Raw genomic sequence first — 25624 nt, forward strand, 5'->3', positions numbered from 1 at the left:
TTAAATTTTCGAGTTTAATTTCTACCAAAATAAGCGTTATTTCACCATTTTCATAGTGTCATTTACAAAATTCGTCCTACATAAATCCAAACATTGAAATATTCAATTGCAAGAAATGAAAATGATGAAAATATAAATTCCGTCATTTTAGAATTTTATGTAGTTTTCAATTCCTTCATCCAAATAAAGGGTTAATAACAAATTGACAATGTAGTATAAATTATAAACATAATTAAGTGGTAATTCATGTTTGTAAGTATTATTGCTATTTTGATATCTATGCAATACTAATAATCGAATCCCTATTTAACTTTTTTAAAAGAATATTTTATATTGAGAGGGGTAATAACAATAACGTTACGGGCACCAACTTGTTTACCAACTTTTGAATACCAACACATGTGGCACATGACATGGCAACCTATGTCATCTGCCACCTCATTTATTTTAATTACATAATTTGTTATATAAATAAAAGAATTTCACACCGAAAAAAGAAAAAAGAAAAAAGAAAAAGAAAAAAAAATTCTTTTATTTATATAATAAATTATGTAATTAAAATAAATGAGGTGGCAGATGACATAGGTTGCCATGTCATGTGCCACATGTGTTGGTATCCAAAAGTTGGTAAACAAGTTGGTGCCCGTAGCGTTACTCGGGGTAATAATATACTAAATTTACACACACTACACATATGCTAAGACTTGAACCCAGAACCTTGCATGAGGGAGCAATTACTTCAAACTACTACATTAGTGAGTTCTTTGCTATTTAATTTTGTTTTAGATGTTCGTATATGTACATGTAACTGATAATTGTGACGGTTATGAAATTAATTTCAAAACTAACACGTTGAAAACTAATAATTGTTTACCTCATTTGCTTAAGTTGTACTTAGAACAATCATCCGCATATGAGTAATTGCAAGTCGTTATCATGTTTTACCCTAGTGCACCCTAAGTAGTAATCCTTAACACATTTATTTATAAATTTTGAAGAAAGCATATGAAGTTAATGACCTGCAAAGTTCATATGGAACTCAGATCAGATCTAGCAGAGGTACTCATTTCACAATGGTACCACGCACCTGCTTCCCAAATGGGCTAAACAGAAAACTTCTTTTTGCTTTATGTCACTCTCAGACCAGAGAACTTCAAATTCTTGCAAAATCAAAGTGCCATTTCCATGGATTTCACTTGCTGGGTAGACAATTTCGAAGGGATAGATTTGTCTTTAGGGGAAAGACGATGACAGTTGAGACTTTTCACTACAGTAAACCCCATGCTTGACTGTTAATTTAGGGAGGTTCTGTTCGTACCAATGGAAATGTCTATTTCAACGACCAATTAATGAGCTTCTTTCATTGTTTTTAGGTTATTTTCATATTAACTGTTTTAAACAATATTTAATTGTTTCAAATTTGTATGAAGAATGGGAATAGAATACTGTCATGTTGATTGGTTAGTATATTTGTATTCGTAGGTTGTTGTATTTGTACTGATCTTTGTGGTTGACTTGACGGCCTAAATTATAAATGTAATTTTTCAACTTCGGGAAAAAAAAAAAAAAAACCTGTTATTATTGTTTTGCAAGGCTAGACCAGCATGAATATCAACTTTTGTTTTGTTTTAATGAAAACTTTAAATATGAAAACTTCAGACACTATCATTTTAGGTAAACTTGATAATAAGAAGAAAAGAAACTCTCAAGTTCCCATTCTCTCTTCCAAACTCTCCCTAACTTTCTGAACAAATTAGAATTTATGATGACACGTCTCTTTTTATATTATAAAATCAGATTGAAAACAACAAGGACTCCCAAGACAAGACAAAGAGACTGGTTTCTGCAGTGGTGACCACCCCTTTACCAGTTATTTACTGAGTTTGGCTCCTCCTTTTACTCACTAGCCTGCCACTCTAGCTCTAGGTGTGCGTGTGTTTGTCATCCTCTAAAACCTCAATGTTTAATTGTTGTAAACTTTTTTTATTTTTCTTTGATTTAATTATTTATTTAGTTAAGGTCTTGTGGGAGAAAAAGAAGTCGCTGGCTGAATGGGTTTACTATCAGAAAAATTTGCGTGAACATGATAATATTATTTTGCTATTCGCAGTTAATCAGACTGTCATATAGAATAATTATTACTTGTAACATACTGTTATTGACCGAAAATAACAAAATAGCGATATTCTATTTCATATAAGTGTTTAATTGTTCCAAACTTTTTATTTTTCTTTAATTAGTTATTTATTAAGGTCTTGTGAAGTTGCCCCAAGTCTTGTTAAGAAATAGAAAAAATGGCTGAATGGGTTTACTGTTGATATATGAAATGCCAAGTTGCCAACCAATTGAGCTCAAATTACCAAATAAAAGACAGGAACTCTCTAGCTCTCTCTCTCTCTCTTTCTCGAGCCCCTACCTTCTTTCCCTCCTAGGGTTCTGCCTGGCATTTACTCTGTCATCTACTTGCTCTCTCTCTCTCTCTCTGCACACATGTGGTTAACTAATCGTGAGTGGGTTAAGGTTAACTGGTTAAGAGGACTGGATGAGATAAAAATCTCTCCTAGAAAGTAGAAACCTGTCTGTTGAACGGTGCTTTTAAGCAGAAAAGTATTTTCTTCCCAAAGCACAAAATAAAATAAAATAAGGCACTCTGCTGCAGCATATATCTGTGCAATCTCTCTCTCTCTCTGTGTTTGTGTGAAAGGCTGTGATCAAGGCACTGTGCTAAGAGATGAACTGGGTTATGGCTTTCAGAGAGCTGCATTTCTAGCTGAGATGGGTTGCTCTGAAACTTCTACAAAAGCTATATTTTTAACTTTATTTCTATAAACCCCAGTTCAGGCAAGCACATTCTCCATTTGAGCAAAACCCCACCTTTTTATCAGAAGAAAATACACAGATTCCTCCAAAAAACCACCTTTCTCACTTTAACTCATTTTTATCTCCTAAAAGCAGCCTCAAGCCCCTCAAGACCTATTGTAGTGAGACAAGCTTCCAACTTTAGCAAGAGAAGTGATGGGGGGATGTGTTGCCTCTAAGCTAGAGGAAGAAGGAGTAGTAACCATCTGTAGAGAGAGGAAACGCCAGCTGAAGTTAGCAGTGGAGAAAAGATGTGCTCTTGCAGAGGCACATTGTAAGTATTGTCATGCTTTATATGCAGTAGCTGCAGCCGTAGACCTCTTTGTTGCAGGCTACTCTTCTCCTCCTTCACCTTTCCTCATCACATTTTCGCCACACTCTCCTCCTCCTCCTCCAATCACTGAAAATGTGATAACCAACCCAATGTTCCTTAAGCAAAGGCCATCTGAGTCAACCCATGAAGCCATTACCTGTGCTTCATGTGCTTCTTCAACATCCTCAGAGTACTCTGAGGAAGAGAGAGAGGAGGAAGAAGAAGTAAAAGAAGAAAAAGCAGGGGAGAGAGAAGAACAGGCTTGTGGGTACTTTTATATGCAAATGCCACCATCAATGCCATCTCCTCAGAGAGATTTTGGGTGGGATTTCTTTAACCCTTTTGACGCCGTGAGGCCGGAGATTATAAGCAGTTACAGGCGGAGCTCTGATGATGATTTGAGGGTGGTGAGGGAAGAGGAAGGGATACCTGAGCTAGAAGAGGAAGGGGTTCCTGAGCTAGTAAAGGAAGGGGATAGAGAAAAAGAGCAAGAAAAGAAGGTAATGGTGGTAGAAGAAAATGTTGATACAGAGCAAGCAAGTGCAGGTGAGGTGGTGAAGGTAGTTGATGAAGCTAATGTGAGCCATGGAGAGCATAAAGGACTTGCTGTTGTTGAGACACCAGCTGAAGGAAGGGAGCTATTGGAAGCATTGAGGGACATTGTTGACCTTTTTACTAGGGCTTGTGATTCTGCAAAGGATGTGTCTAGGATGTTAGAGGCTAACAAAGTGCAATTGCAGTCTGGTTTGGAGGAAATAAAAGGTAGGTCTTTGTTTTCTTTTCACAACTTGAAATTTAACCGCATTTTTTTATTGCCATTTTTATGGGATGAATTCCCTTTCTGTATGAACCATGCATGAGTTCTGTTGTCTGTTACAGCACAATTTTAAGCTGATCTGCGGAGTGTTTGGTGATAAATTTGGGTGGCATAATTAATTTGTTGTTTTGGATCTTGACCCTTCTGTGTATTTCTTTTGTCTTCTCGTATTACTTTGCATGTGCCCTGTTTTGTAGGCTGGAATTTTGATTTCAGAAGATAAAGATATTTGTTCTTATTCTGGTCCACATGAGTCTTGGTTTCATTTGTTTGTGCAAATTTTTTCTTCAAATTCTTAGTTTTTCCTTTCGGGCATTCTTTTCTTTTGCAATTTGATAGAAGCGTAGGGGCTTTCTTTTCTTCATGAAGTTTACATTTTTCTCCAAATTTTTGTCTGAATGATCTGCATTATGCATTCACTTTTTGTAGATCTGTTTGTAGCTGCATAGATTTCTTTCAACTTTATTGAACTAATAGAGAGAATGCCTAAACAATTCCCAATGGTGGGGCTCATTTAGTTTTTATGTTTCTTTAACAGAGATTGTTTTGTTCTGTTTAAACTTTTTCCATGACTTGGTTTTTACATATATACCCAAGTCCTATTTCCAAATTGTTCCAGACTAAAAAGGATATGGTTTGGTGGACCTCAGTTTCATTTTCTTTTCTCAAAAAGTTGGAATATTCTTGCAAATGTGGATCATCTTCTTTTTCAAATGAGAGGTCTAATAATCACTTTTAATGCTCTCTATCTGTTTTGATGTTATTGGTCTCTTACTCTATTTCCATCTCCATATAACATTTATAGTTCTTCACTGACCCTATTTTAATTCAGAGAACTCAACAAAGCTAATTCAAGCTATAGCATGGCATCAATCGACGTCATCATCCAAGCTTTCATCATGTAAGAGTCTCGTATCGTCTAGCTCCAAGAGTTCTTCAACATGGACAGAATTTAAGAATGATCTTTTTGATGATTATGGAGGAATGGATTCAGGAAGTCATGCGCTTACTCTAGGAAGGTTATACGCTTGGGAAAAGAAGCTCTATGAAGAAGTTAAGGTAAGCTATTTTTGCTGAAAACAGTCTCCTTGAGTCTGACTAACCCAGCACATGTTTCCTTTTCACCAAGCTATAAACTTGAGTTGCAAGCAAAGAACGGACAACACAAGCACTTAAACTAATTTGTTATTTTTACTAATGTGGTCTGAGTATTTGACATTTACATTGCCTTTAGGCTGGAGATATCACACGGAAACTATATGAGAGAAAATGCTCGCGACTTAAGCACCAGGATATAGGAGACGATGACGCCATGGACAAAACTCGAGCTGCAGTAAAAGATTTATATGCTAGAATCCTGGTTGCAATTCGGAGTGCTGAGTCAATCTCCAAGAGAATCCAGATACTGAGAGATGAAGAGCTGCAGCCCCAAATTGTTGAGTTGTTGAAAGGGTATGGAAGTTAACAGATAGAACTTAAGCAGTCCTCCAAATTACTTTCACTGTGGGTTTCATCAGTTTTCATTTTCCTTGTATCTTGTGCAGCTTAATGCGCACCTGGAAAATTATGTTGGAATGTCATGAAACCCAAAACAAGATTCTTTTTGATGTGAAATCTTTTGCCGGCTCCACGTATGGAAAGTTCAGCAACAACTCTCACAGGCGAGCAACACTTCAGCTTCAGGTCGAGCTTCAGAATTGGCATGAATGCTTTAAGGAGTATGTTGCTGCACAAAAAGCATACGTCGAAACTCTCCATGGTTGGCTGACCAAGTTCGTGGTCCCTAAAGAGGAATTCTACTCTAGGAGCAGTTCAGCTGTGCCATATGGGGTCAATGGTCCACCATTGCTTGTGATTTGCCGTGATTGGTTGGTTTCTGTGAATAAATTACCAGATAGGGCGGTCACCATTGCCTTGAAAAGCTTCGCAAAGGACGTGAGGGCTCTGTCTCTTCAGCAAGGGGAAGAACAGCAACAAAAGAGGAAAGTTGACAGCCTAGCAAAAGAGCTCGACCGGAGAATTCTATCATTCCAGAAGACAGAGAGCAGGCTTCTTGAGCCAAATCTTACAGAACACAAATGCGAGTCAGATATGGAACGACAGAGTGAGTCCTTGACAGAGAAGAAGGAGCAGCTAGACATGTTCAGAAGAAAGCTGGATGTGGAGAGGGAAAAACACCAAAATTACATGAAAGAAACTCAAAGAATCACATTGAATGGATTTCAAAATGGGTTTTGTGCAGTTTTTGAGTCCTTGTCCGAGTTCTCCAAGGCTTCTCAAAAAATGTACAATGAACTAGTTACTTGCAGTGAAAATGCAGAAAAAGTTGGGAACCCGGCGTATATAGAAGGCACAAAGCATGAAGAAAATAGCAGCAGGTGACATATGGGCTTTGAGAATTTGGAACTGTGGATTGTATTTGTATATATATTGTGTCAAAGCCGCTCGCTGAGACACAATTATTTTAAGTTTTTAGGGGTGGTCTTGTATTGTAGCAACGAATTGTTAAATGTTGCTATAATTAGTTGTTATGGTTGGTATCTGCAACTCTCATGGTAGACTTCTTTGTTTCCAAATGAACAGAACTTTCTCCATGGTTTCATACAGTTCTGACTCCTGAGCACATTAAAATTGCATCACCTCGGATGGTTGTGGCGTGACTGATTTAGGGCTGATGCATGTGAGTTTCACAATATACAGTTTTGACTTCTAGAACATCAAAATTGCATCATGGTTGCGGAGGTTTACACACAAGGAACGTGATTCCCCTTGCTAAACCCACATGCATCTACTTGTCAGAAACCATCCACCCGCATTCGAACGTACCCCAGCACTCTTGTAAGAATTTAAGAAAGACACTGACTTGTCGTCATATGTAAATTTAAGGGCTGTGGCCATCATTCCCACTGGAAAAGCAAAAGCAAATCGTGCAAAATTGGACAAAAAGATGGAGCTGCCTACGCCTACGCATCTTTTCATGCTCCTCAAGATTGGTTATTACAATTCAAATATCTTCCCCGTCCTATTCATGGCTCCAAGTTTGACAATAATTATGCAAAAATTATTCATTTTGTAGAATTACAGTTTCCTAACTCGATAAACAACCCACTAAAAGCCAATGAATCAAACTTGTCCCACGATTCTACTCCACCAAGGGCCCATGGGCTTCAATTCCTTGGCTTTCAATTCAGCCACGAGTTCCCTTGGTGGCCACAGACGTCAAGCTCAGAGATCTACCAAGCAATCAACACACTACCTTCTACTATCACCATCCTTTTTATTCCAACTCTCAGTATAAGCGAATTACTTTTTACAAGAGTAGATTTTAGGAAACTCAGGTTTATCACAGTGTCTATGGAGTGCCATTAGCATTCTGGTTAGACGGAATCGACAAAGGCTCATACAGGCACATAACAAGCGCTTGGCAGGAGAATTGGAAGCTAAATCTGATCTCATTAGTTGGTGAATGGGAGAGTTCGGAAACCACATTTAGAGCTTTCAACTCCTGAACTCCAAAAAGTAGGGTCCTAAGGATACAAAATAAAATAGAAATAAAGTTCTTAAACCCCGAAGGGTTGGAAATAGCAACTCCCGGATCCGAATAGAAAAGAGGGAAAGGATGAAGGAGAAACAGGTAAGGGAAAGAGAGAGAGAGAGAGAGAGTGTGTGTGTGGGCGAGTAAGTGAACGATAAGTTCCACTACTTTCTATTGTTAGTTTTGTACATGTAATGATACACATCCTAAAAAAAAAAGCATGGGTATGATCATGCCAACGAATAATTACAGATTTCACATATAAGTCCCGGGTACAATGCCCCTTTACCTTAAATATAGGGAGACCACTAATTGCAAAAAAATTATAAATTCGCTTACTACAGCAGCCGGAGAGTGGATGCCAAGAAATGGAACAATGTCTACCTGCAGAAAATTCTCTACTGCTGCGCCCACCACGGCACCAGCAACAAGCCCCCCTATGGTTATGATAGTCGCCTTCCCTGCAAACATGAACAGAAAATCACTCCAAAAGTACTAAATGCCTAAGATCAGATTAGAAAAAAAACACACACAAACTAAGGAGCATGAAGTATAGGAATTTCCCTCCTTTTCATTTTCAATAACCCAATGCAATTACGTTCTTTAGATTCACTGTACCATATTAAAAGAATGCAGATATCCAGCTCAAATGCCAAAATGGCAGGTGAGAAATACTCTTTTGTTAACAAGAGATCATTACTTTCAAACCACTTTCTTATGCAATGGTTAGGGACACAATGGATCCATCATTATCAAAGTTGAAGGTAGATAACCTACCTAAATAAACAAATCCTAGATTTCCATTCATGATTATGATACGATCACATAGAAACTAGTATTCTCAAATGCCTTACAATCTAATAAGCAGTAATAAAGAGAAGTCTGTACAGAAGAAAATTACATACCTAACTTAATATTCTTTTTGGTCATGAAGTACAAGGAAGCTCCAAAGCTACCGGCCAGGATCAGTCCAGGAACATCAGCCCCTCCATATGGCCCCAGAGAGGAACTGGAAGCTCCATTGACATAAGTTAAGGCCATCAAAGCTCCGTATACACCAGCTTGTACGCCCAGATCACTAGTTGAGGGTGTTTCAACTGCAATGGGTGCATTCTTCACATTAGCCTGCAACCACTGAGGCACTGATCCAATTCCAGGAGTACTCACTGGCTTAACATCAGCATAACGAACGCTACTATTCACAACCTTCCCCGCCCGTCGCTGAGTCAAGCTTCTCATAAGTAACATGTCGTATGCAGCCTCAACCTAAACTAATTAATATTAGTGATAAGGAAATCATAATTAGGGTACAAAATGCCAAACCGAAACTAGCGACCACCATAATATATGCTTGTGATATTTACCAAAAAAATACCATCATTCATAGCTTGTTTGCAACCATTAAATATACTCATTTGCAATGGTCCTAAAATCAAATATTATATCAAATAAACGAGTAAAGCAAATGAAACTATTCACTCTACAAATTCTAAGCATTTAAAATAACATATTAATACGAAACTTACTAATTAATATGCTCAAATTTACGTGAACTAGAGCTAGTGAATTGACCAAAAAAACGAAAGAAAGAAAGAGCTAGAGTGGCTAAACTTAAACATTATTCAATAAATTCCACATTAAAAACTCAAATCTCTCCAATTTTGCAGGAATTGATTAGTTCAACTTCAACCCACTTTGATTTGTAGAAAACCCAGACAAATCATACAAAGTTATTGACATAAATTTCAGAAAGTCGAAAACTTTTTTGAAGTTGAATGGAAAATGAGGAGATATAGCAACCTGCGCAATCGCCTCCTGGTCATCTTTACAAGCATCGACAATCGAGTTCTTGGAGCGAAGAATTTCATCGAACGACGCGCCGTCTGATACGCCGAGGAGCTTCAGGGCGCTCTCCACCGACATCTCGAACGGCGCCGAGTCGTCGGCTCTGGAGCCGGCGTGGACAAGGGTGGCGGCCCAGGCTAATGTGCGGTTGGAGGGGACGATAGAGCCTCTCCAGGGATCGAATTGCACGTCGGATTTTCGGAGGCGGGCCGGGCCTGGCCGTCGAACCGGTGGCCGAGGGAAGGATGAACCGGCGGACAGGCGGTTGGGCCGGACCGAGAGAGTGGCTGCCATGTGTTCGGAGAAATGTGAGGCTGGATTTGGTGCGAAACGTGCGTGGCGATATGGGGCTGTGGTCATAAAACGGAACAGTTTGGTTTAGAATTGCGTATGGCTGAGTCTTTGCGGTGGAGTGGGTCATCTATAATTGTGGACCGTTGATCGACATGTCATCGGATTGAAAGGATGACCAATCAATCATTTGTATTATTATTGCCTTTGATCTATATTTCTTTTAATCGACATGGAAATTGGAACTTGGTAATTATTTTAACGTTGAAAAGAAAGTTACCCTTCTTTTAACAGTGTGTATGATCTACAGAGGAAGAGAAGAGAGCCATAATATAAGATGGAAGTTTACATTTTCTATCCTTTACATGATTTTAGTCATAAGAGGATCTCACACATCTTATGTCACTTGAGTTAAAACTCGTAAACATTTTAACCTTTAATTATAAGTTTGAAAAAACTCATGATATACGGTAACTACTACTTATATTATATTTTGGTTAATGCACTCTCATTTTCTCATTTCAAGTCACTTCTATGTATGCATGATATGGGTGCAATGCAATCATTGTCATTGATTGTTTATTTTTCTTTACAACTAGACGAGTTGGGTTAGTGTTCAATCTTTTTACATAATTCATTAAACAAATCAAGTCCGAAATTACGGTGTTTGAAAGAAAAAACTCGAAATAACATGATACGAACACAATTCATTAATATAGAATGTGACCCCTACCCTCAATTTGTTTAATCGTATTTGCATAATCCCTAGCTTACTTTTCATCGTTGTTCTTGATAGCTTTATAGTTTCAGCTTCAAACTTATAAACTTGGTTGGTTTAGTGATTTACCCACAGACAGGAAAAAAAATGGAAAAAAGAAGACTTGGTTTAGTTTAATCTTTGTTCTTCTTTATCGCGTGGGTCCCGTCCAAGTTAGCGGGTTTTGGCGCCACACATCGTTTCCTGGATATCGGTTGCAGAACTCCGCACAACCCACAAGCCATAAACGTGTTACTTGGCACGCTTATGGCCAGAGCCGAAAAAAGAAAGCAGAAAGACATGCTAATCGTTAATCGTTGTCGTTAGTTACCCAAAAGGTGGGAACTCAAATTGGAATCGATGTCGTTGGCTTGTTGTTGGAGGCTCACTCTGACGTTCCCACCAACCACGCCGCGTTTCTCTAGCAGAAGCCGAAGTGGGTTTCGTTGCAGAGCTTATGCTGAACAAGACCATGCAGCCGCCAATGGAAGCTCAAACAAGAAGGAAAAGAAGAAGGTTGTCGTTGTTGGCTCTGGCTGGGCTGGCCTTGGCGCTGCTCACCACCTCTCTAACCAGGTCCAATCTCTCTCTCTCTCTCTCTCTCTCTCTCTCTCTCTCTATGTGCTTCATGTTTAAGTGGGTGTAATTTGAGTGTCTAATTTGGTATTTATTTGCAGGGTTTTGATGTCACTGTTCTTGAAAGTGGTAATGACTTGGGTGGACTTGAAGAAGTTGGTATCCGAGGTAACCAATCAATATTTTGCCTTGGATTTTCGATTTTGGAAAATGGGTTTTGCTGATTGAGTTCTTTTTATTTCATATTTGATTTATAAGATTGGTTTTTTACACCCCTTTTTTTATTTTTAAGAAGCCCGAAGTAAGCATTTTTATGGCAAGTAGAAAAGTTCACATAGTTGAATTCTGCTATGTTTTGTAGGTTATTGGTATCCCTACCAGAACATTTTCAACCTTGTTGATGAGCTGGGTATCAAACCATTCACTAACTGGACAAAATTTGCACAATATTCAGCAGAGGGATTGGAGGTAATCAATTGACATCTTGCTTTTGGTTTCTGTGTTCAAACACGGCTTCCTGGTTAGTTTCTTGTTCCTGTTGAGATTGCGTTAGAGGATTTGGAATGTGTTAATGGGAAGCAGGAACATTCTGCAGGTTGAATTTCCAGTATTTCAAGACCTTCCTCAATTGCCAACTCCACTGGGAACCTTATTCTATACACAGGTCTAATTTGCTTGCACCCTTATGTCTCATTTCTCATTCCAGTGGAAAAATTTAGCAGCTTTGTGTTGATCAATATAGGTTATATCCTGTGCAGTTTGTTCAGCTTACATTGGTTGATAGATTAACAGCGCTTCCCTTAACGGCGGCAGGTATAGTCTCCTACCAAAATGTGGAATTTAATTTTAAATGCTTAATTAGTGAACATTTATCTGCCAAAGGAGCTTGCAGGAAGTTGTAGTGAGTTCTGTTAATCAGTTATTCCATTGTTTCTTTGTTCGAAAAGGCAAAAATAGATCACAAATTATGATTGTGTGAGTGAATGTTGGAGGAAATTGTTGAATTGTAGTACATCACATCTTACAAATCCTGCACATATCAACACATCTGTGTCTTTTCTTTACAGTGATCGATTTTGACAACATGGATACAGCCTGGAGAAAATATGATTCAAGTAAGGCTCTATATGTCAGGAGCTCTATGGAGTTCCATCGTTTGGATAATGATTTGTTGCATGTGATGGACAAACTCAAACTTAAGTCTTATTAAGAGTTTTAACTCGTAGTTACCGCAAGGGAGCTTTTTAAGCAGTTTGGCTGCTCAGAAAGGCTTTATCAGAATGTCTTATCGCCATTGCTTCAAGTGGGTCTCTTTGCTCCAGCAGAACAATGTAGTGCTGCCGCAACTCTGGGCTTGCTGTCTTACATCCTTGCTCACCAGGTGTGATTAAATGAATTACTTTCTGGAGTAAGAAGGATCTTTGCTCATGATTCTTACAAACCATCTGCGAAATATCTGTTCACTCGAACTCTTCCTTTTGCCAAATACTAGAGTAGATATATTTTACCAGTGCAAAGTTTCCCATAACGAGAATCTTAAAGTACATTCAACCTGAAGTACATTTATTTGTCACTTTTGAGAAATATCTTATGTTTTCATCCTTTCTCCTTATTATCAACTAAAATCCTAATTTTGTTGATGTGTATAGAAAGATTTCGATCTTGTATGGTGTCGTGGAACAAGTAGAGAAAGGATTTTCAAGCCCTGGGTGGAGTCTTTGACGGCTAAAGGCTGCAAATTCGAGAAGCGTATAAGAGTAACAGACTTCTTAATTAATGAGGATACAGGTTGTGTTTCAGAAGTAATTTGCGGTAAAGAAATTTATAATGCTGATGCTGTTGTCTTAGCTGTTGGAATCTCCACTCTTCAAAAACTTATTGAAAATAGGTATCGTTTTATCGAATTTCAGAATGTAAAATTCATTCTGTCTTATGTCCAATGTCATTGAGCGATAATGTTAAAAAGTACAGTGAAAACTAGATTCATTCTAACTATCATCCACATGAAAGCCTAAACAATAATTTTATCCGAATAGATCTTTGTGCATCTTAGAGTTTCAATTGACCCTATTGCTGCTATTCTACCTTAATTGGCAGTACTTGAGTTCTGTATAGTGCAGTGTTGTGTACAAGGGAGGAGTTTCTTAAGGTTTTGAACTTGGCTAGCATTGATGTACTCTCTGTTAAGCTCTGGCTCGATAGGAAGGTGAGTTCAGTGGAAGTCCAATTTCAACATCACTTCCTTCTCTATATATTATGTGGGAAGGGTAATTTTATGAAATTTTTATGAGCCGCACCAAACCTAGCCTGCTGCTTATTTCTGAGCTTTCTCCTTTGCTTTAGTTTTTCAAATATAGAATATCTACCTTACTAGTTAGCCACTTTGATTTGGATAGTTTTTATATAGATTAAATTACCCTTCCCACATAATATATAGATTAAATATGCTAGTAAAAGGGTATTTTTCCAGTTATGTTTTGACAGAGCTGATTCTGTGTTGTAAACTCCACACATAACCAGGTTAACATTCCAAATGCAAGTAATGCTTGCTCTGGATTTGATGATTCATTTGGGTGGACTTTCTTTGATTTGAATGCAATCCATGACGAATATAAAGATAGTTCGGTAACAGTGTTACAAGCTGATTTTGTGAGTATCTTCATGTGTTTCTTTCTTCTCTGATCTTGTCATTATTCACACAATTACTTAGAAATTAAATCTTATCTTTAGTTTGTCCCAAATGTCTGATGAGCAGTATCGTGCCAATGAGTTGTTGCCGCTGAAGGATGAACAAATTGTTTCCAAGGTGACATCTTACCTGTCAAACTGCATCAAGGACTTCAAGAATGCTACTGTGACAGATAAGGAGATTGGCAGATTTCCAAACTCCTTGACTCACTTCTTTCCTGGTAAGAGTTTTTATGGCATGACCTATATCCTGTCTTATTATATGAATCAGATTGTTTAGCTACGGCATAAAGTAAACTAAGGGAAGAATGACTTTAGCAGATGGTAAATTATACTTTTGTTCACAACACCAGTTTCTTTTTCTCTGTTGTGTCCTCTCTTAACAGGCTCATATAAGGACATGATGCGTGGCTCTACATCTTTCCCGAACTTGTTCATGGCTGGAGACTGGATTATAACCCGACACGGTTCATGGTCACAGGTTAAGGATTCATATTAATCATTATTCTTATCTTCATGGATCAAGATAAATGCAGAAAAGCTGAAAATATGGTTTGCTGCATTTCCTTCACAGGAGAAATCTTATGTCACGGGACTTGAAGCTGCCAACCGCACAGTAGACTATCTTGAAGAAGGAAGCTTCGCTAAAATCATACCCGTAGAGGAAGATGAACCTCATATTCAAGCACTTCGCAGCCTTAACAGAAGCTTCAATGAGATCACAGCACAATTTCCATTGTCTAGTTACTTCCTCCAATGAACTTGTCTGTTTGATTTTCTCTTTTTGCTGCATTTTTATGCCCATGTATCTATTCTTACTATTGAATAAAGAAATCTTATAAAATCCACAGTTATGAACCTTATCATTTCATGAATTGAGTGTTTAAATTGATTGGCCTATGGGGTATGCATGAAAGTCATGGTAGTTGCTAAGTTATTAGTCTAAAGAGTTATTGACTGAAATAGTCCTCAAATTTTTGCTCCAGTCTCATTTTGGCCCTCAAACTAAAATTTTCATTTCAATAGTCCTCTAACTTTCCAGTTAGTATCAAAATAATCCTACTGTCAGAGTCTGTCAATTTCGCCATTAAATACAGGGGTAACCGTAAAACCATCCACATGTTGAAAACTCCTCCAAATTAGAAACCTAGCTCCATTTGCGGAGAGGTGGGCTTCATGAGTTTCTCAAAAACTTTATTCTTCTTTTACCACTTTGATTCGGGTGGGCGTGTTTCAATATGCTGCAGCCTGCAGGGCCTTTTTGGCCTTTTTCTTGTCCAAACGGCGTCGTTTTGTCCATGTCAGCTAAAAAATTGCCTGGGCCAAAACGACGTCGTTTTGACAAGGTGTTTTTTAAAAGAAGAAAAAAACACAAGCTGTTGTGCGTAGCTTGCAGCTTCGTCTTCTCTATGGCTGCCAAGGAAAATCAGGGACGTCCAAGCCAAACTCAGGGCTGCCATGGGGTCGTATTGCTCCGCACAGATATAATGAAGAAGACTGAAAGGGAGAAGAACAGAGATGAAGAATAAGAAGGAATTATAGAACTTTCTATTGAATTCTCGATTAGGAAAATTAGAGTCTACAAATTTATCAGGATGAATGTATCAGCATGGGATCTTCTGTTTTCATCTCCAAGGAACCAGGTCATTTGTATTTGTCTGCTCATATCCAGTTGATATTGCCAATGTTTATTGTTTGATTCGAGCAACCGAAAGATTGAATGAGCAGAAATGTGGGTTTTTTACCTTCTTTTTCTTTCTTTTTTTTTTTTTTTTTCCTTCTTCTAGATTGATTCAGAACATTTCTTTCTTGTTTATAAAGTCAAGTTTGGGGAACAGGTTTGTCTCATTGCACTATAACAAGCTCTATAGGCCTTGCTTCTCATTCCCAAACCCTAAAATGGCTTGCATCCATTCTTGTTTCTGGCCTTTTGCACTTGCGTCCATGTTGTTAGTTGCTATGTGCAGTTTCTCACGCATGAACATGAGCCATCATCATATTGATAGTCATAGTTGCTTCTTGTTTCAGGTTTTGGGAGTGAATGTTTGTTGCTAAATTGGATGCTGCTTTCTTTGCTTTGCAGATTGTTATTAAGAAAAGTGACATATGTCTCGAAGAAAAGGAAGAAGGTCAAAAAGAACGTTAAAGAAAAGGTTGTTAGCAGTCAACGTTGTCAGAAAAAACTTTTATTATTTCCCAACTCTAACCACATAAAGAATAACCATTATAAATCAGTTAATCAAAACTTAGTACTTAATAAATACTTGCCCAATCTCGAGATAATTTAAGCCTCACTACAGGCATACAAATTCAACAGTTGAAGGCAATTTTTTTTTAATGAGTTGCACAGCGAGCTCTCTTGCTTTCGCTTCCTCAGCGAAATCTTCACTACCCGCCTCCCAACGTCGGAGAGGATCAATAACAATTTTCTCTAACGCAACAACACTCTTTATTAAGAACGTGATATGCTTTACAGAAGATGCACGAACACGATACCCGACAATTTCTACTACCTTGAGGGAATGATGAGGGCATTTCACAGCTTTATTTATTTCTCCTAAGTCCTCCCACAATATAATGAAATCCAACTGCACAAAAAAAAAACAAAAAAAAAAAAAAAAATTGTGTAAGACGCAACAAGAACCAGAAGGAATATGAAGTCTATTAGCATGTTTCATCACACAGCAAAATTTAACCTCCTTGTTTTGTTATACTTTTCATTCTTCAAATTGTCAATGGAACGAAAAGAAGATGAACAAAATCACCAAAAGTGCACATACAAAGACCTACATATAGTTTTACCATGTAATCTGCCGAGTACAAACATATACCTTCAACACAAGTCTTTGCAAGAAAGGAGATGCTTTCAGAAAAGAAGATAAATGAAAAAGAGCCAGACGGTAATCTGCATGAACCATTAATTCCAAATGGTTGAGATTTGCCAGTATAGGAAACACATGTTTCGGATTGTGATCCTGAAAACCAAACAAGGAACAATGAGCTACATAATCCATTAAAGAAGGAAAGAAAACCAACGCATCATAATACATATACTAACCGCTCCAGTGATGATATTCAGTTTGAGAATCTCCAGCTGAGAAAGACAGCATGAAAGTTGGCGAGAGAAAAGCTCTATGAATGCACGGGGACTGGAAAGATTGGACATGGACACCTCCACAAGCAACGGTACATTACTGAGAAGTACGTTCTCACAATTCTTACAAACAAATGAAACAAGGTTTGCATCACAAATCTCAACGCTTTGCAGGCCAAGACAAATTCCTATCACTAAATGCATTAATGCAACCGATGGACGGACAACTCTTAAGTTAACCAAACTTTTCGTTTCATGCACGGTTAATCTTTCAAGAACTGGACAGTTGGACAAGAAGTATTCAAAAACTTTATCAGTCATGTCAACACATTCGAAATGAAGAACTTTAAGGAACTGAAATCCAACTTTGCATCCACAAGGGCGTAGACTTGGAATGTAAGAATACACGTGCCTCTTCTCGAGACCTAATAGTTTGTGGGGAAACACATAGAAATTTTTTGAAGCAACGCCACATTGTGTACTAAACTTCAACACGAGTGTTTTAACTCCCTTTTCCATTGCAAACTGAATCCATTTGTCAATGGAACTTGCAAACCGATCATTTAGTTGAAAGCAAGCCCTGAATTCTTCGATGTTTGGGCCTCTATGTTGTTCTTGTTGGGAAAGATTGTGAAAATCAAAGAGCCAATAAATAAATATGGCACTTCCAGGATTTGACTTCTCCCAGCTTTGTGTAAATAAAATGGGAAAAATAACACTCTATCTTCCACTTTGAAAAAGTAATAGGAACGATTCACCCAATTGACGTATCTACCACTTTCCAGATATCTTAATTTTCTTTTGAGGGCTATGAAGCGGCAGAGATTTCTATGAATATCAAAGTTAGCATTAAAGTTGAGAACCATTGTGGACATCCACACATACTGCCAACGTCTAGAAAGGATACTAGTAGCAGCTGCTTCCTTTAGCGACAAGAGAGACAATATACTGACAAGAATTTCATCTGTGTCATCTCACTAATTCTGTCTACCAAGTTGTACGCACCTTTTGCTTCCTCATTCTTTCCTGAGTTCTTTCCTTCACAACGTCTGCGTCGCTTTCCCGAGTTCTTTCCTTCACTACGTCTGTCTCGCTTTCCCAAGTTGCACTCATACTTCTATAAAAGAATCGGCCAAATTTTTTTAAAAAAATTATATATATATATATATATATATGTAAAGAGTAAATTCTGGGGAATTTTACTGGGTAAACATCTCTCTTTAATTTCATGATTCCATCACATTGTTATATTTAATTTACATAAAGAATATTAAATAAGAACAACAAAACCAACCAGAACGCACCTACATACAAGAGAACGGATGAAAATTTTGTACAAGTTAGATATGGAGACATAAAACAGGATGCAACTTTGAAACCATTTGGATATTTGGGTAACTAAAACAAAAGGTGCCAATATTGTACCAGTTTAATATCTGGGAAATGAAAAGGATGCAACTTTCAAACCAATTAGATATCCCAGATAAAGAGAATGTGCAAAGACACAGCTCAACCAATTACATTACAACGATCGGTTTTGGTTCGGTTTTGACTAAAACCACAAGGGAAACCAAACCAAACAAAACCATTGTTTGTCAGTTTGGGCCTAACCCAAATCCATTTTTTCCACCTCCTGTTACATTTACAGACCTGCTACTGACTTTCAAAACATAAAAAATCCAATCAAACCGAACCTGCTTACAAGTTCTAAGCATTCTATCAAGACATAATCATTGACAACAAAGATCAGCAATTATATGAGACTAAATGGTAACAGATACAAAAGTTATCAGAAACTCACGACCAGTGGCACCGAGTCAGATTGATCTATAATCACCACCAAGCAGCACGCACACCAGTTAGCAATCCGAGTCCTGGACCAGTTAAATCCACGTATAAGTTTTGAAACAAATTAACTTGGGGTTTAAAAAAACTGTTGAATATGCTTACCAAATCTCTGAGAGGATACTTTTACTTTGTTTTGGATTTACATATAAACATCATGCCTTATCATTTATAAATTCGGTGAAAATATCAACTACCTTGCCAGATTTTATTGAGCTAATATTGACTTCTACATTCAATAGTTTGGTGACTCGACTTGAACTTGATTGGAGTTAAATTCAATCAATTTTTATGAGTTTCATTCCTCCAGACAAAATTTGTAAGACAGGTTATATTCACCAAACTGAGATTAGAACAAAAGTCACAAACAATACCATTCTCCAAAGCTAACCTTCTTTATGTGACAAAGTTTATAGTCTTTTCACTTCTTTTTTAGGGCAACCATTGTCTTTTTACAGTTTTACTTTTGAGAAGAGAACAAACCACTGTACCTTTCAATTGTCTATCCAAATTATGAAGGTGCAGTGGGCCCCAAGTCCCAACCAAGCATATCCCCACGTGGCCCAATGTAGAGGGTCGGCGCGCCATCTAGTTGGACACTCCAGTACAGTACACTCTTTTGTTGTCTTTCACATTATTTCCATTATTACCACTTATTTCCAAACAAAACAAAAAACCAGAAAATTAAAAAACATTACAGTTTAAATAATTTTAATTTCATTTATTATTATTATTTATCTGTCAACGAATTTCCAATTTATTTATTTTTCTAGTCCATCAGATCTCGCTCTTTTTTATTCATCTTCCTCCTCCTCCTCTTTGCTCGTCTCTCTCTTCCGCTTGGCTTGGCTTGGCTTCAGATCGAAAACAAGGTAGGTTTTCAGATCCGTACGTAATTCTCAGCCACCTTTGATCGTAATTTCCTTGATTCAATTCCAATTGCAACCGTCTGATCATAAACTCCAATGGGCTCGAACTACACGTGATTAGAGTTCGTGTTCTTTCAAGCTTTGTTTTTTTATCCAAAGTTGGTTAATTTTAGCGAATTGTTGAAATCAGCAATTGGATGTGATTTGTATTGTTGTTGTTTCCTCAAATTTTGTTTCTTTTGAACAAATTTTGGGGCACTTAGTTGGTTGCTGAGAAAAGGAAGGGAAAGAAGAAGGTCGCATTGTCAAGGATTGGAGTTTTTGTTATTTGGGTTCGGGGACACTATAATCTACACAACCCAAACTATTTTCAGTATTTAGACAGTTAAATTACTGTAATTCAATAATCTATTTTATGTTACTCTCTGTTTCTGATATTCATACTAACTTAGTGTTAATTAGGCAAAATTTTATTGCTATGATCTAATTCTTCACTCATTTGATTGGACTGATTTGCAGTGTTGCTTTAGGAAGTGATCCTAGTTGACATCTTATAAAATTGGTTTCACAATTCGCAGTTGCTTTGGATGGCATCTAGTGGTTTTTATTCATAATTGCTGATTTTTTTTTTTTCGTGAAGCTTGCAAATGGCTGTTTCAAAAAACAATCACGACATGGACGAGGGACAACTAGAGGTCGGCATGGGTAAGTCTTGGACTGGTTTACTTTATATTTTTAGACATGGGTAATAGTGGCCATGCGTTTTCGGTCTTCAGTCGTAATGGATACTTTGTGAGTTAATGTTGAACTCTTCAAATTTGTTCAGCTAGACAGAATTAGCATTACTATGAGTTCATTATGGATTAGTACATTAATGGTGTCAAATTTGACCTTATGTCCTCTGCCTTGACATTTCAGAGTACAGAACTGTTTCTGGTGTGGCCGGACCTCTGGTTATCCTTGAAAAAGTTAAGGTAAGTGATCCTATCTCTCTCCTTCTATCTCTGTGTCTGTCTGTCTGTCTGTCTGTCTCATCTAGATTGTTGTTAAGCTTTTCTGTGTGGAACTTTCCCCTTTACTGAAACCAATAACTAATTTATTCTCTTTAACTATGTCAGGGACCTAAGTTTCAGGAGATTGTTAATATTCGTTTGGGAGATGGAACAACTCGACGTGGTCAAGTCCTGGAGGTTGATGGAGAGAAAGCTATTGTTCAGGTGACTGCTGTTTAGCTTTGTTTGTTAGTTTCTTCTGATTGTTCCCTTTAATACACATTCGTGGATAGGCTATAATTTTGATAACCTTTAGTCCTATTGTTGGCTTTTGTGCATCATCTTGACAGCAATTATTATGATTGACTTAACCTGTACTAGATGATAGCATCATTACTTAATCTTGAGGTGCTTAATTTCTGTATGGTTTAGTTAAACGATTTCTTTGCTGCCCAGGTTTTTGAAGGAACATCTGGAATTGACAACAAGTACACCACTGTGCAATTTACAGGAGAGGTATTAGAACTTTAATCATATTCTTTCTTTATTGTATTGTGGAAGCAAGAATAATTTTCTGACATCTAGTTATGCTATTTTCAACCTATTTTGACCCTCCACCTTGAATGTTTGTCAGGTTTTGAAAACTCCAGTCTCACTGGACATGCTTGGGCGCATCTTTAATGGTTCTGGGAAACCCATTGATAATGGCCCCCCTATTTTGCCTGAGGCTTACCTAGACATATCGGGTGAGTTATTTGTTTTAATGATCATAAGTTCGGCTCCAATTTTTGTGTGCATTAACATGTCTGTCAATCTATTGTATGTCTTCCCCAGGGAGTTCTATCAATCCTAGTGAGAGAACATATCCTGAAGAGATGATACAGACTGGAATTTCTACAATTGATGTCATGAATTCCATTGCCAGAGGACAAAAAATCCCACTTTTCTCTGCTGCTGGTCTTCCTCATAACGAAATAGCTGCTCAGATATGTCGCCAGGCTGGTTTGGTCAAGCGGTTGGAGAAATCTGACAGTCTTCTTGACGCTGTGGTATACTTTGTAACCAAATCTTTGTTGGCCAGTAGAGATTGCACATATCTACTATTTTCATGTTAGACATGCTAAGTGCCCAACATTATTTTGATATACTTCTAGCATTCATGTGATTGTCTAACCTACGGCATGAAATTACAGGATGTGGAAGACGACAACTTTGCCATTGTGTTTGCAGCTATGGGTGTAAATATGGAGACAGCACAGTTTTTCAAACGTGATTTTGAAGAAAATGGTTCAATGGAGAGAGTGACCCTTTTTCTGAATCTGGTATATTTTGAAATGAACATATGAAGCCTTTGATTATATATTTAAGGGTTTTTTTTTCCTTATTGAATTCTGTGAGTTGGGAGTGTTCTTCCTACATATCTCATACTTTGTGTGAATGGTACTGGGCCTAAAATGTGTTTCCTGCCATCTTCTACAGGCAAATGACCCTACAATTGAACGTATTATTACTCCTCGTATTGCTCTTACTACTGCAGAATATTTGGCATATGAATGTGGGAAGCATGTTCTTGTCATTCTCACAGATATGAGTTCTTATGCTGATGCTCTTCGGGAGGTAACCTGAAAAAATTGTGAATGCCATTATACCTTAGTTTTTGAAAACAATAAAATGCATGAATTCTCAAATTTCATACATCATGTTCATCTTCTTTCTGATTCTTTATATGAACTTGAAAAGCATTTTTGCTCTTTTATATTTTAAAATACCTCTACCAACTACATATTGTATTCTTATTATTGTGTACGATAACTTCTGTAACCCAAACTATTGATTGCTACTGCAGGTATCTGCTGCTCGAGAAGAAGTGCCTGGAAGGCGTGGATATCCAGGGTATATGTATACTGATCTGGCACAAATCTATGAGCGTGCTGGACGAATTGAAGGCAGAAAAGGCTCCATTACCCAAATTCCGATTTTAACTATGCCAAACGATGGTAATGTATTTTTATTACACATTGACCGTCTCACATATCATGCATTCATGCTTAAGTGATATGCCGTAACACAAGCTTTGATTTCTTTATCTTGCCAGATATTACACACCCCACTCCAGATCTTACAGGATATATTACTGAGGGACAGATATACATTGACAGGCAGCTCTACAACAGACAGGTAACTGAAGTTTTAGCATGTTTTCATTACATCATTCAGTGTTGTGGTCTGAGAATGGGTATATAATTACCTTAAGAATTAAGATGGTCATGGCATACGTAACCATGTTCATGCGTTCAGAATGCGGTACACAATATATGTTGCATGATTTTGTGAAAGGGAAGTTACCATGGTTTTGTCGCTTATATGCCACCAGAACAAATGGTACCTTCTTTATCTTTCTCAAGTGCCTGGGCTTTGGACTTCTCTCGTTGAGGCTTGACTTGATGAAATTGTTGGTCACTGTATCAGTCCATAATAAATAAAAATTAGCTCCCATTTAGCTTGATACCAAATAACGGTAATTCATGATGCATTTAGAAAGTGGGTTTTCTATGTTTGGACAACCTGCATCGAGGTGGTAACAATCAGTTATGCAATAAATGAATTGAAACTAACCATCAAGTTCTTTCAACTGTGCAGATATACCCGCCAATCAATGTTCTCCCATCACTGTCTCGTCTGATGAAGGTAATGACACTTTGATTTCTTTGTACTCTAAATATTTAGAGAGGGTTTGCATCACTGCAATTATGGGGTTTATGTTAAATAAAGTAGTTGGTTATGATTGCAGAGTGCTATTGGTGAAGGGATGACTCGCAGGGATCATTCTGATGTATCCAACCAGGTTAGTTTGGGATTGTATGGTAGTATATTTTCAAATCTGTCGTCACTTAACGCCATCTAATCTCCCCTCTCTTGCATTGTTTAACTTTCAGTTATATGCAAATTATGCTATTGGGAAGGATGTCCAGGCAATGAAGGCTGTGGTTGGAGAAGAAGCACTTTCTTCGGAGGACCTGGTCTCTTACCTTTTTTGTTTTCTTATTAAGATGGTTTTGTTTATTAACAATCAGCCTTTGGGAGTAATTGATGTGATATTTTCTTTTGATTGAAACAGCTATACCTGGAGTTCTTGGACAAATTTGAGAAGAAGTTTGTGAGCCAAGGAGCCTATGACACCCGTAATATCTTCCAGTCACTTGATTTGGCATGGACGTTGCTGCGGATCTTCCCTCGTGAGCTTCTCCACCGTATACCTGCAAAGACTCTTGATCTGTTCTACAGCCGAGATGCAGCTAATTAATGGGGTTGATATATCCCGTTCTTCAAAGTTCTTCAACCTAATTAGCTATCGATGAGCTCTGCAATTTGTTTATTGATTCTCTCCCTAGGTTGAATCTCTACTATCCCGGCATATATAATAAAGGTTGTGCTCTGTTTGAGTCCCTAAAAGGTCTTGGCTTGTCCAAATATTCTTTCAATGAGGACATTTAGAGATCTTGTAGCTTTTGTATTTTCGTTTATGATTTGTTAGTTTGTCACCCAGTCGTGGTTTGGTCATGCTTTTACTCTCTAAGTGAAATTTCAGGAACAGTCGGCCCATCTAGGATCTAAAGAGCCCTTGCAGTATATATTTGCTTGTTTGAAGACCTTATTTATTTTGTAATCTGTCATTTTTGGCCTTTTATTGATCTTATTTTCAGAATGTTCTGCCTTGTGTATTTTGACGTCCGAACATGCTCAAGTTTGTTGGAGAGTTTATGTTTAAGTTATATCTCGAAATAAAATGAGTATTTTGGTCTTCATTGCACCATTGTTGCTATCTTCCCAACGAGAAACGCAAGCAACCTTCTCTTGAACCTTCTCTATTGGACCTTCTCCTTTCTCTTCATGACATGTGTCGTTTTCTCTACACTTAAAACAATATCATTAATACATTAGACAATGTATGTTTTGTTTTTTAAATTTACCCTTATTAAATGTGTTGGACAAACTAATTATTATTTCCACCTTATTAAAAAATTAAAAGAGAATTTTAAAATCTTCTACAAAACTAACGTCAGTTTTTTTTTTTTTTTTTAAATAAAAAAATTCTGTTTACTATTTTTTTTGGGTGAGGGAAGGGAGAATGGGTTTTTGGGTATGGATTGAAGGAGGAGAGTGAGAAGTACAGTGCACGGTGGGTTTTGGATTGGAGAGGAATGGTGATGATTGGGTAGGGATGGAGACTGAGATATGCTGTAATGGAGAGAGAGAGAGAGAGAGAGAGAGAGAGAGAGAGAGAGAGAGAGAGAGAGAGAGATGCTGTAATGGGTTTGGGTTTTCTTTTTTCTTTTTTTTCTTTTTCTTTTTTAGTGCTGTTATTTCCACTCTTCCGTCCTATTTTCTCATCCACTTTATCTTCCCACCCATTATGTAAATTCGAAAAAAACACAATTTTATTTTTCCACCCACCATTATTTATAACATACCCTTTAATTATTAATTCAAGCAAATTCTCTCTCTCATTTGTTTCTTGATAGGATATTAAGAGCATCTACAATCATGCTCTGTATTTTTTAGTTAAAATTTAGCTAAAAACACACAAAAGTTATTTTAGGAGCTCTCTATAAAATTTCAATTTCAATCATACTCTCTAGTTTAGGGAGTCATAAATGCTAGAATTATATTTTAATTCAACAGGACCATATATGAAAAAAATAATATAAAAATGGACAATATTGAAGGTTTAAAAATATTTATTAAATAGGGTAGCATTAAATTATAGGGAGCCACTAAGAGTTTATTCTCTCTCTTCAGATTTAGGAGCTCCTAGAGGTCTCCCTATTTTAGGAGCTGGATATGGAGTATGGTTGGAAGTGGGTTTTCTTACTTCCTCCCTAAATTTTATCTAAGGATGTGGTTTAGGGAGTCCATTGTAGATGCTCTAACATGCCATGACAGATAAATTGGAAATAAATTAAGCATTGATGAGGGTGTTGCTTTTGTGATGGCACTTTTTAATTACTGTTGTTTCTTTTGGGCATAGTCATAATATGAGAAAAGATGAATAATCATGGGATAGCCTGCAATATTGTCTTCTTTTTATATTAGTTTGATTTAGGTATCTATTTCACTCGTGTAATTATTTTGCTATGTTCAT

The 25624-nt window shown here is 37.4% G+C and overlaps 5 protein-coding genes across 6 annotated transcripts; 3 read left to right on the forward strand and 2 right to left on the reverse strand.

The window, feature by feature from the left end:
* The first annotated feature begins 2420 nt into the window (after positions 1-2420).
* LOC117636319 (protein ALTERED PHOSPHATE STARVATION RESPONSE 1-like) lies at positions 2421-6593 on the forward strand. Its single transcript, XM_034370765.1, has 4 exons — positions 2421-3934; positions 4822-5048; positions 5224-5441; positions 5534-6593. The coding sequence occupies exons 1-4, from the start codon at positions 3016-3018 to the stop codon at positions 6369-6371; spliced, it is 2202 nt and encodes a 733-aa protein (XP_034226656.1). The 5' UTR covers positions 2421-3015; the 3' UTR covers positions 6372-6593.
* An 829-nt stretch (positions 6594-7422) lies between these two features.
* Positions 7423-9800, reverse strand: LOC117612280 (protein CHAPERONE-LIKE PROTEIN OF POR1, chloroplastic). The gene is made up of 3 exons (XM_034341061.1): positions 9325-9800; positions 8430-8790; positions 7423-7985 (listed from the first exon to the last, which is right to left on the reverse strand). Exons 1-3 carry the CDS (start codon positions 9727-9729, stop codon positions 7810-7812), a joined length of 942 nt encoding a protein of 313 aa, XP_034196952.1. The 5' UTR covers positions 9730-9800; the 3' UTR covers positions 7423-7809.
* Positions 9801-10612: 812 nt separating this feature from the next.
* On the forward strand, positions 10613-14556 carry LOC117637300. The gene is made up of 13 exons (XM_034372157.1): positions 10613-10993; positions 11095-11161; positions 11355-11461; positions 11589-11657; positions 11752-11806; positions 12061-12108; positions 12220-12374; positions 12643-12881; positions 13109-13199; positions 13514-13642; positions 13749-13902; positions 14068-14162; positions 14256-14556. Exons 1-13 carry the CDS (start codon positions 10778-10780, stop codon positions 14439-14441), a joined length of 1611 nt encoding a protein of 536 aa, XP_034228048.1. The 5' UTR covers positions 10613-10777; the 3' UTR covers positions 14442-14556.
* A 1346-nt stretch (positions 14557-15902) lies between these two features.
* LOC117638158 lies at positions 15903-18779 on the reverse strand. Its single transcript, XM_034373275.1, has 5 exons — positions 18726-18779; positions 18577-18649; positions 17781-17892; positions 16513-16656; positions 15903-16269 (listed from the first exon to the last, which is right to left on the reverse strand). The coding sequence occupies exons 3-5, from the start codon at positions 17886-17888 to the stop codon at positions 15976-15978; spliced, it is 546 nt and encodes a 181-aa protein (XP_034229166.1). The 5' UTR covers positions 17889-17892; positions 18577-18649; positions 18726-18779; the 3' UTR covers positions 15903-15975.
* A 411-nt stretch (positions 18780-19190) lies between these two features.
* LOC117636522 (V-type proton ATPase subunit B2) lies at positions 19191-24203 on the forward strand. Of its 2 annotated transcripts, none has more exons than XM_034371061.1 (15): positions 19191-19492; positions 20130-20194; positions 20408-20463; positions 20608-20706; positions 20938-20997; positions 21116-21227; positions 21316-21530; positions 21675-21803; positions 21961-22098; positions 22328-22478; positions 22577-22659; positions 23122-23169; positions 23273-23326; positions 23418-23501; positions 23600-24203. In XM_034371061.1, the coding sequence occupies exons 2-15, from the start codon at positions 20137-20139 to the stop codon at positions 23783-23785; spliced, it is 1473 nt and encodes a 490-aa protein (XP_034226952.1). In that variant the 5' UTR covers positions 19191-19492; positions 20130-20136; the 3' UTR covers positions 23786-24203. The 2 variants fall into 2 exon arrangements, with proteins under 2 accessions (XP_034226952.1, XP_034226951.1); XM_034371060.1 differs by having other exon boundaries at positions 19424-19508.
* The last annotated feature ends 1421 nt before the right edge of the window (positions 24204-25624 follow it).

This window comes from Prunus dulcis, chromosome 8 (genome assembly GCF_902201215.1).
Source record: "Prunus dulcis chromosome 8, ALMONDv2, whole genome shotgun sequence".
NCBI lineage: Eukaryota > Viridiplantae > Streptophyta > Magnoliopsida > Rosales > Rosaceae > Prunus > Prunus dulcis.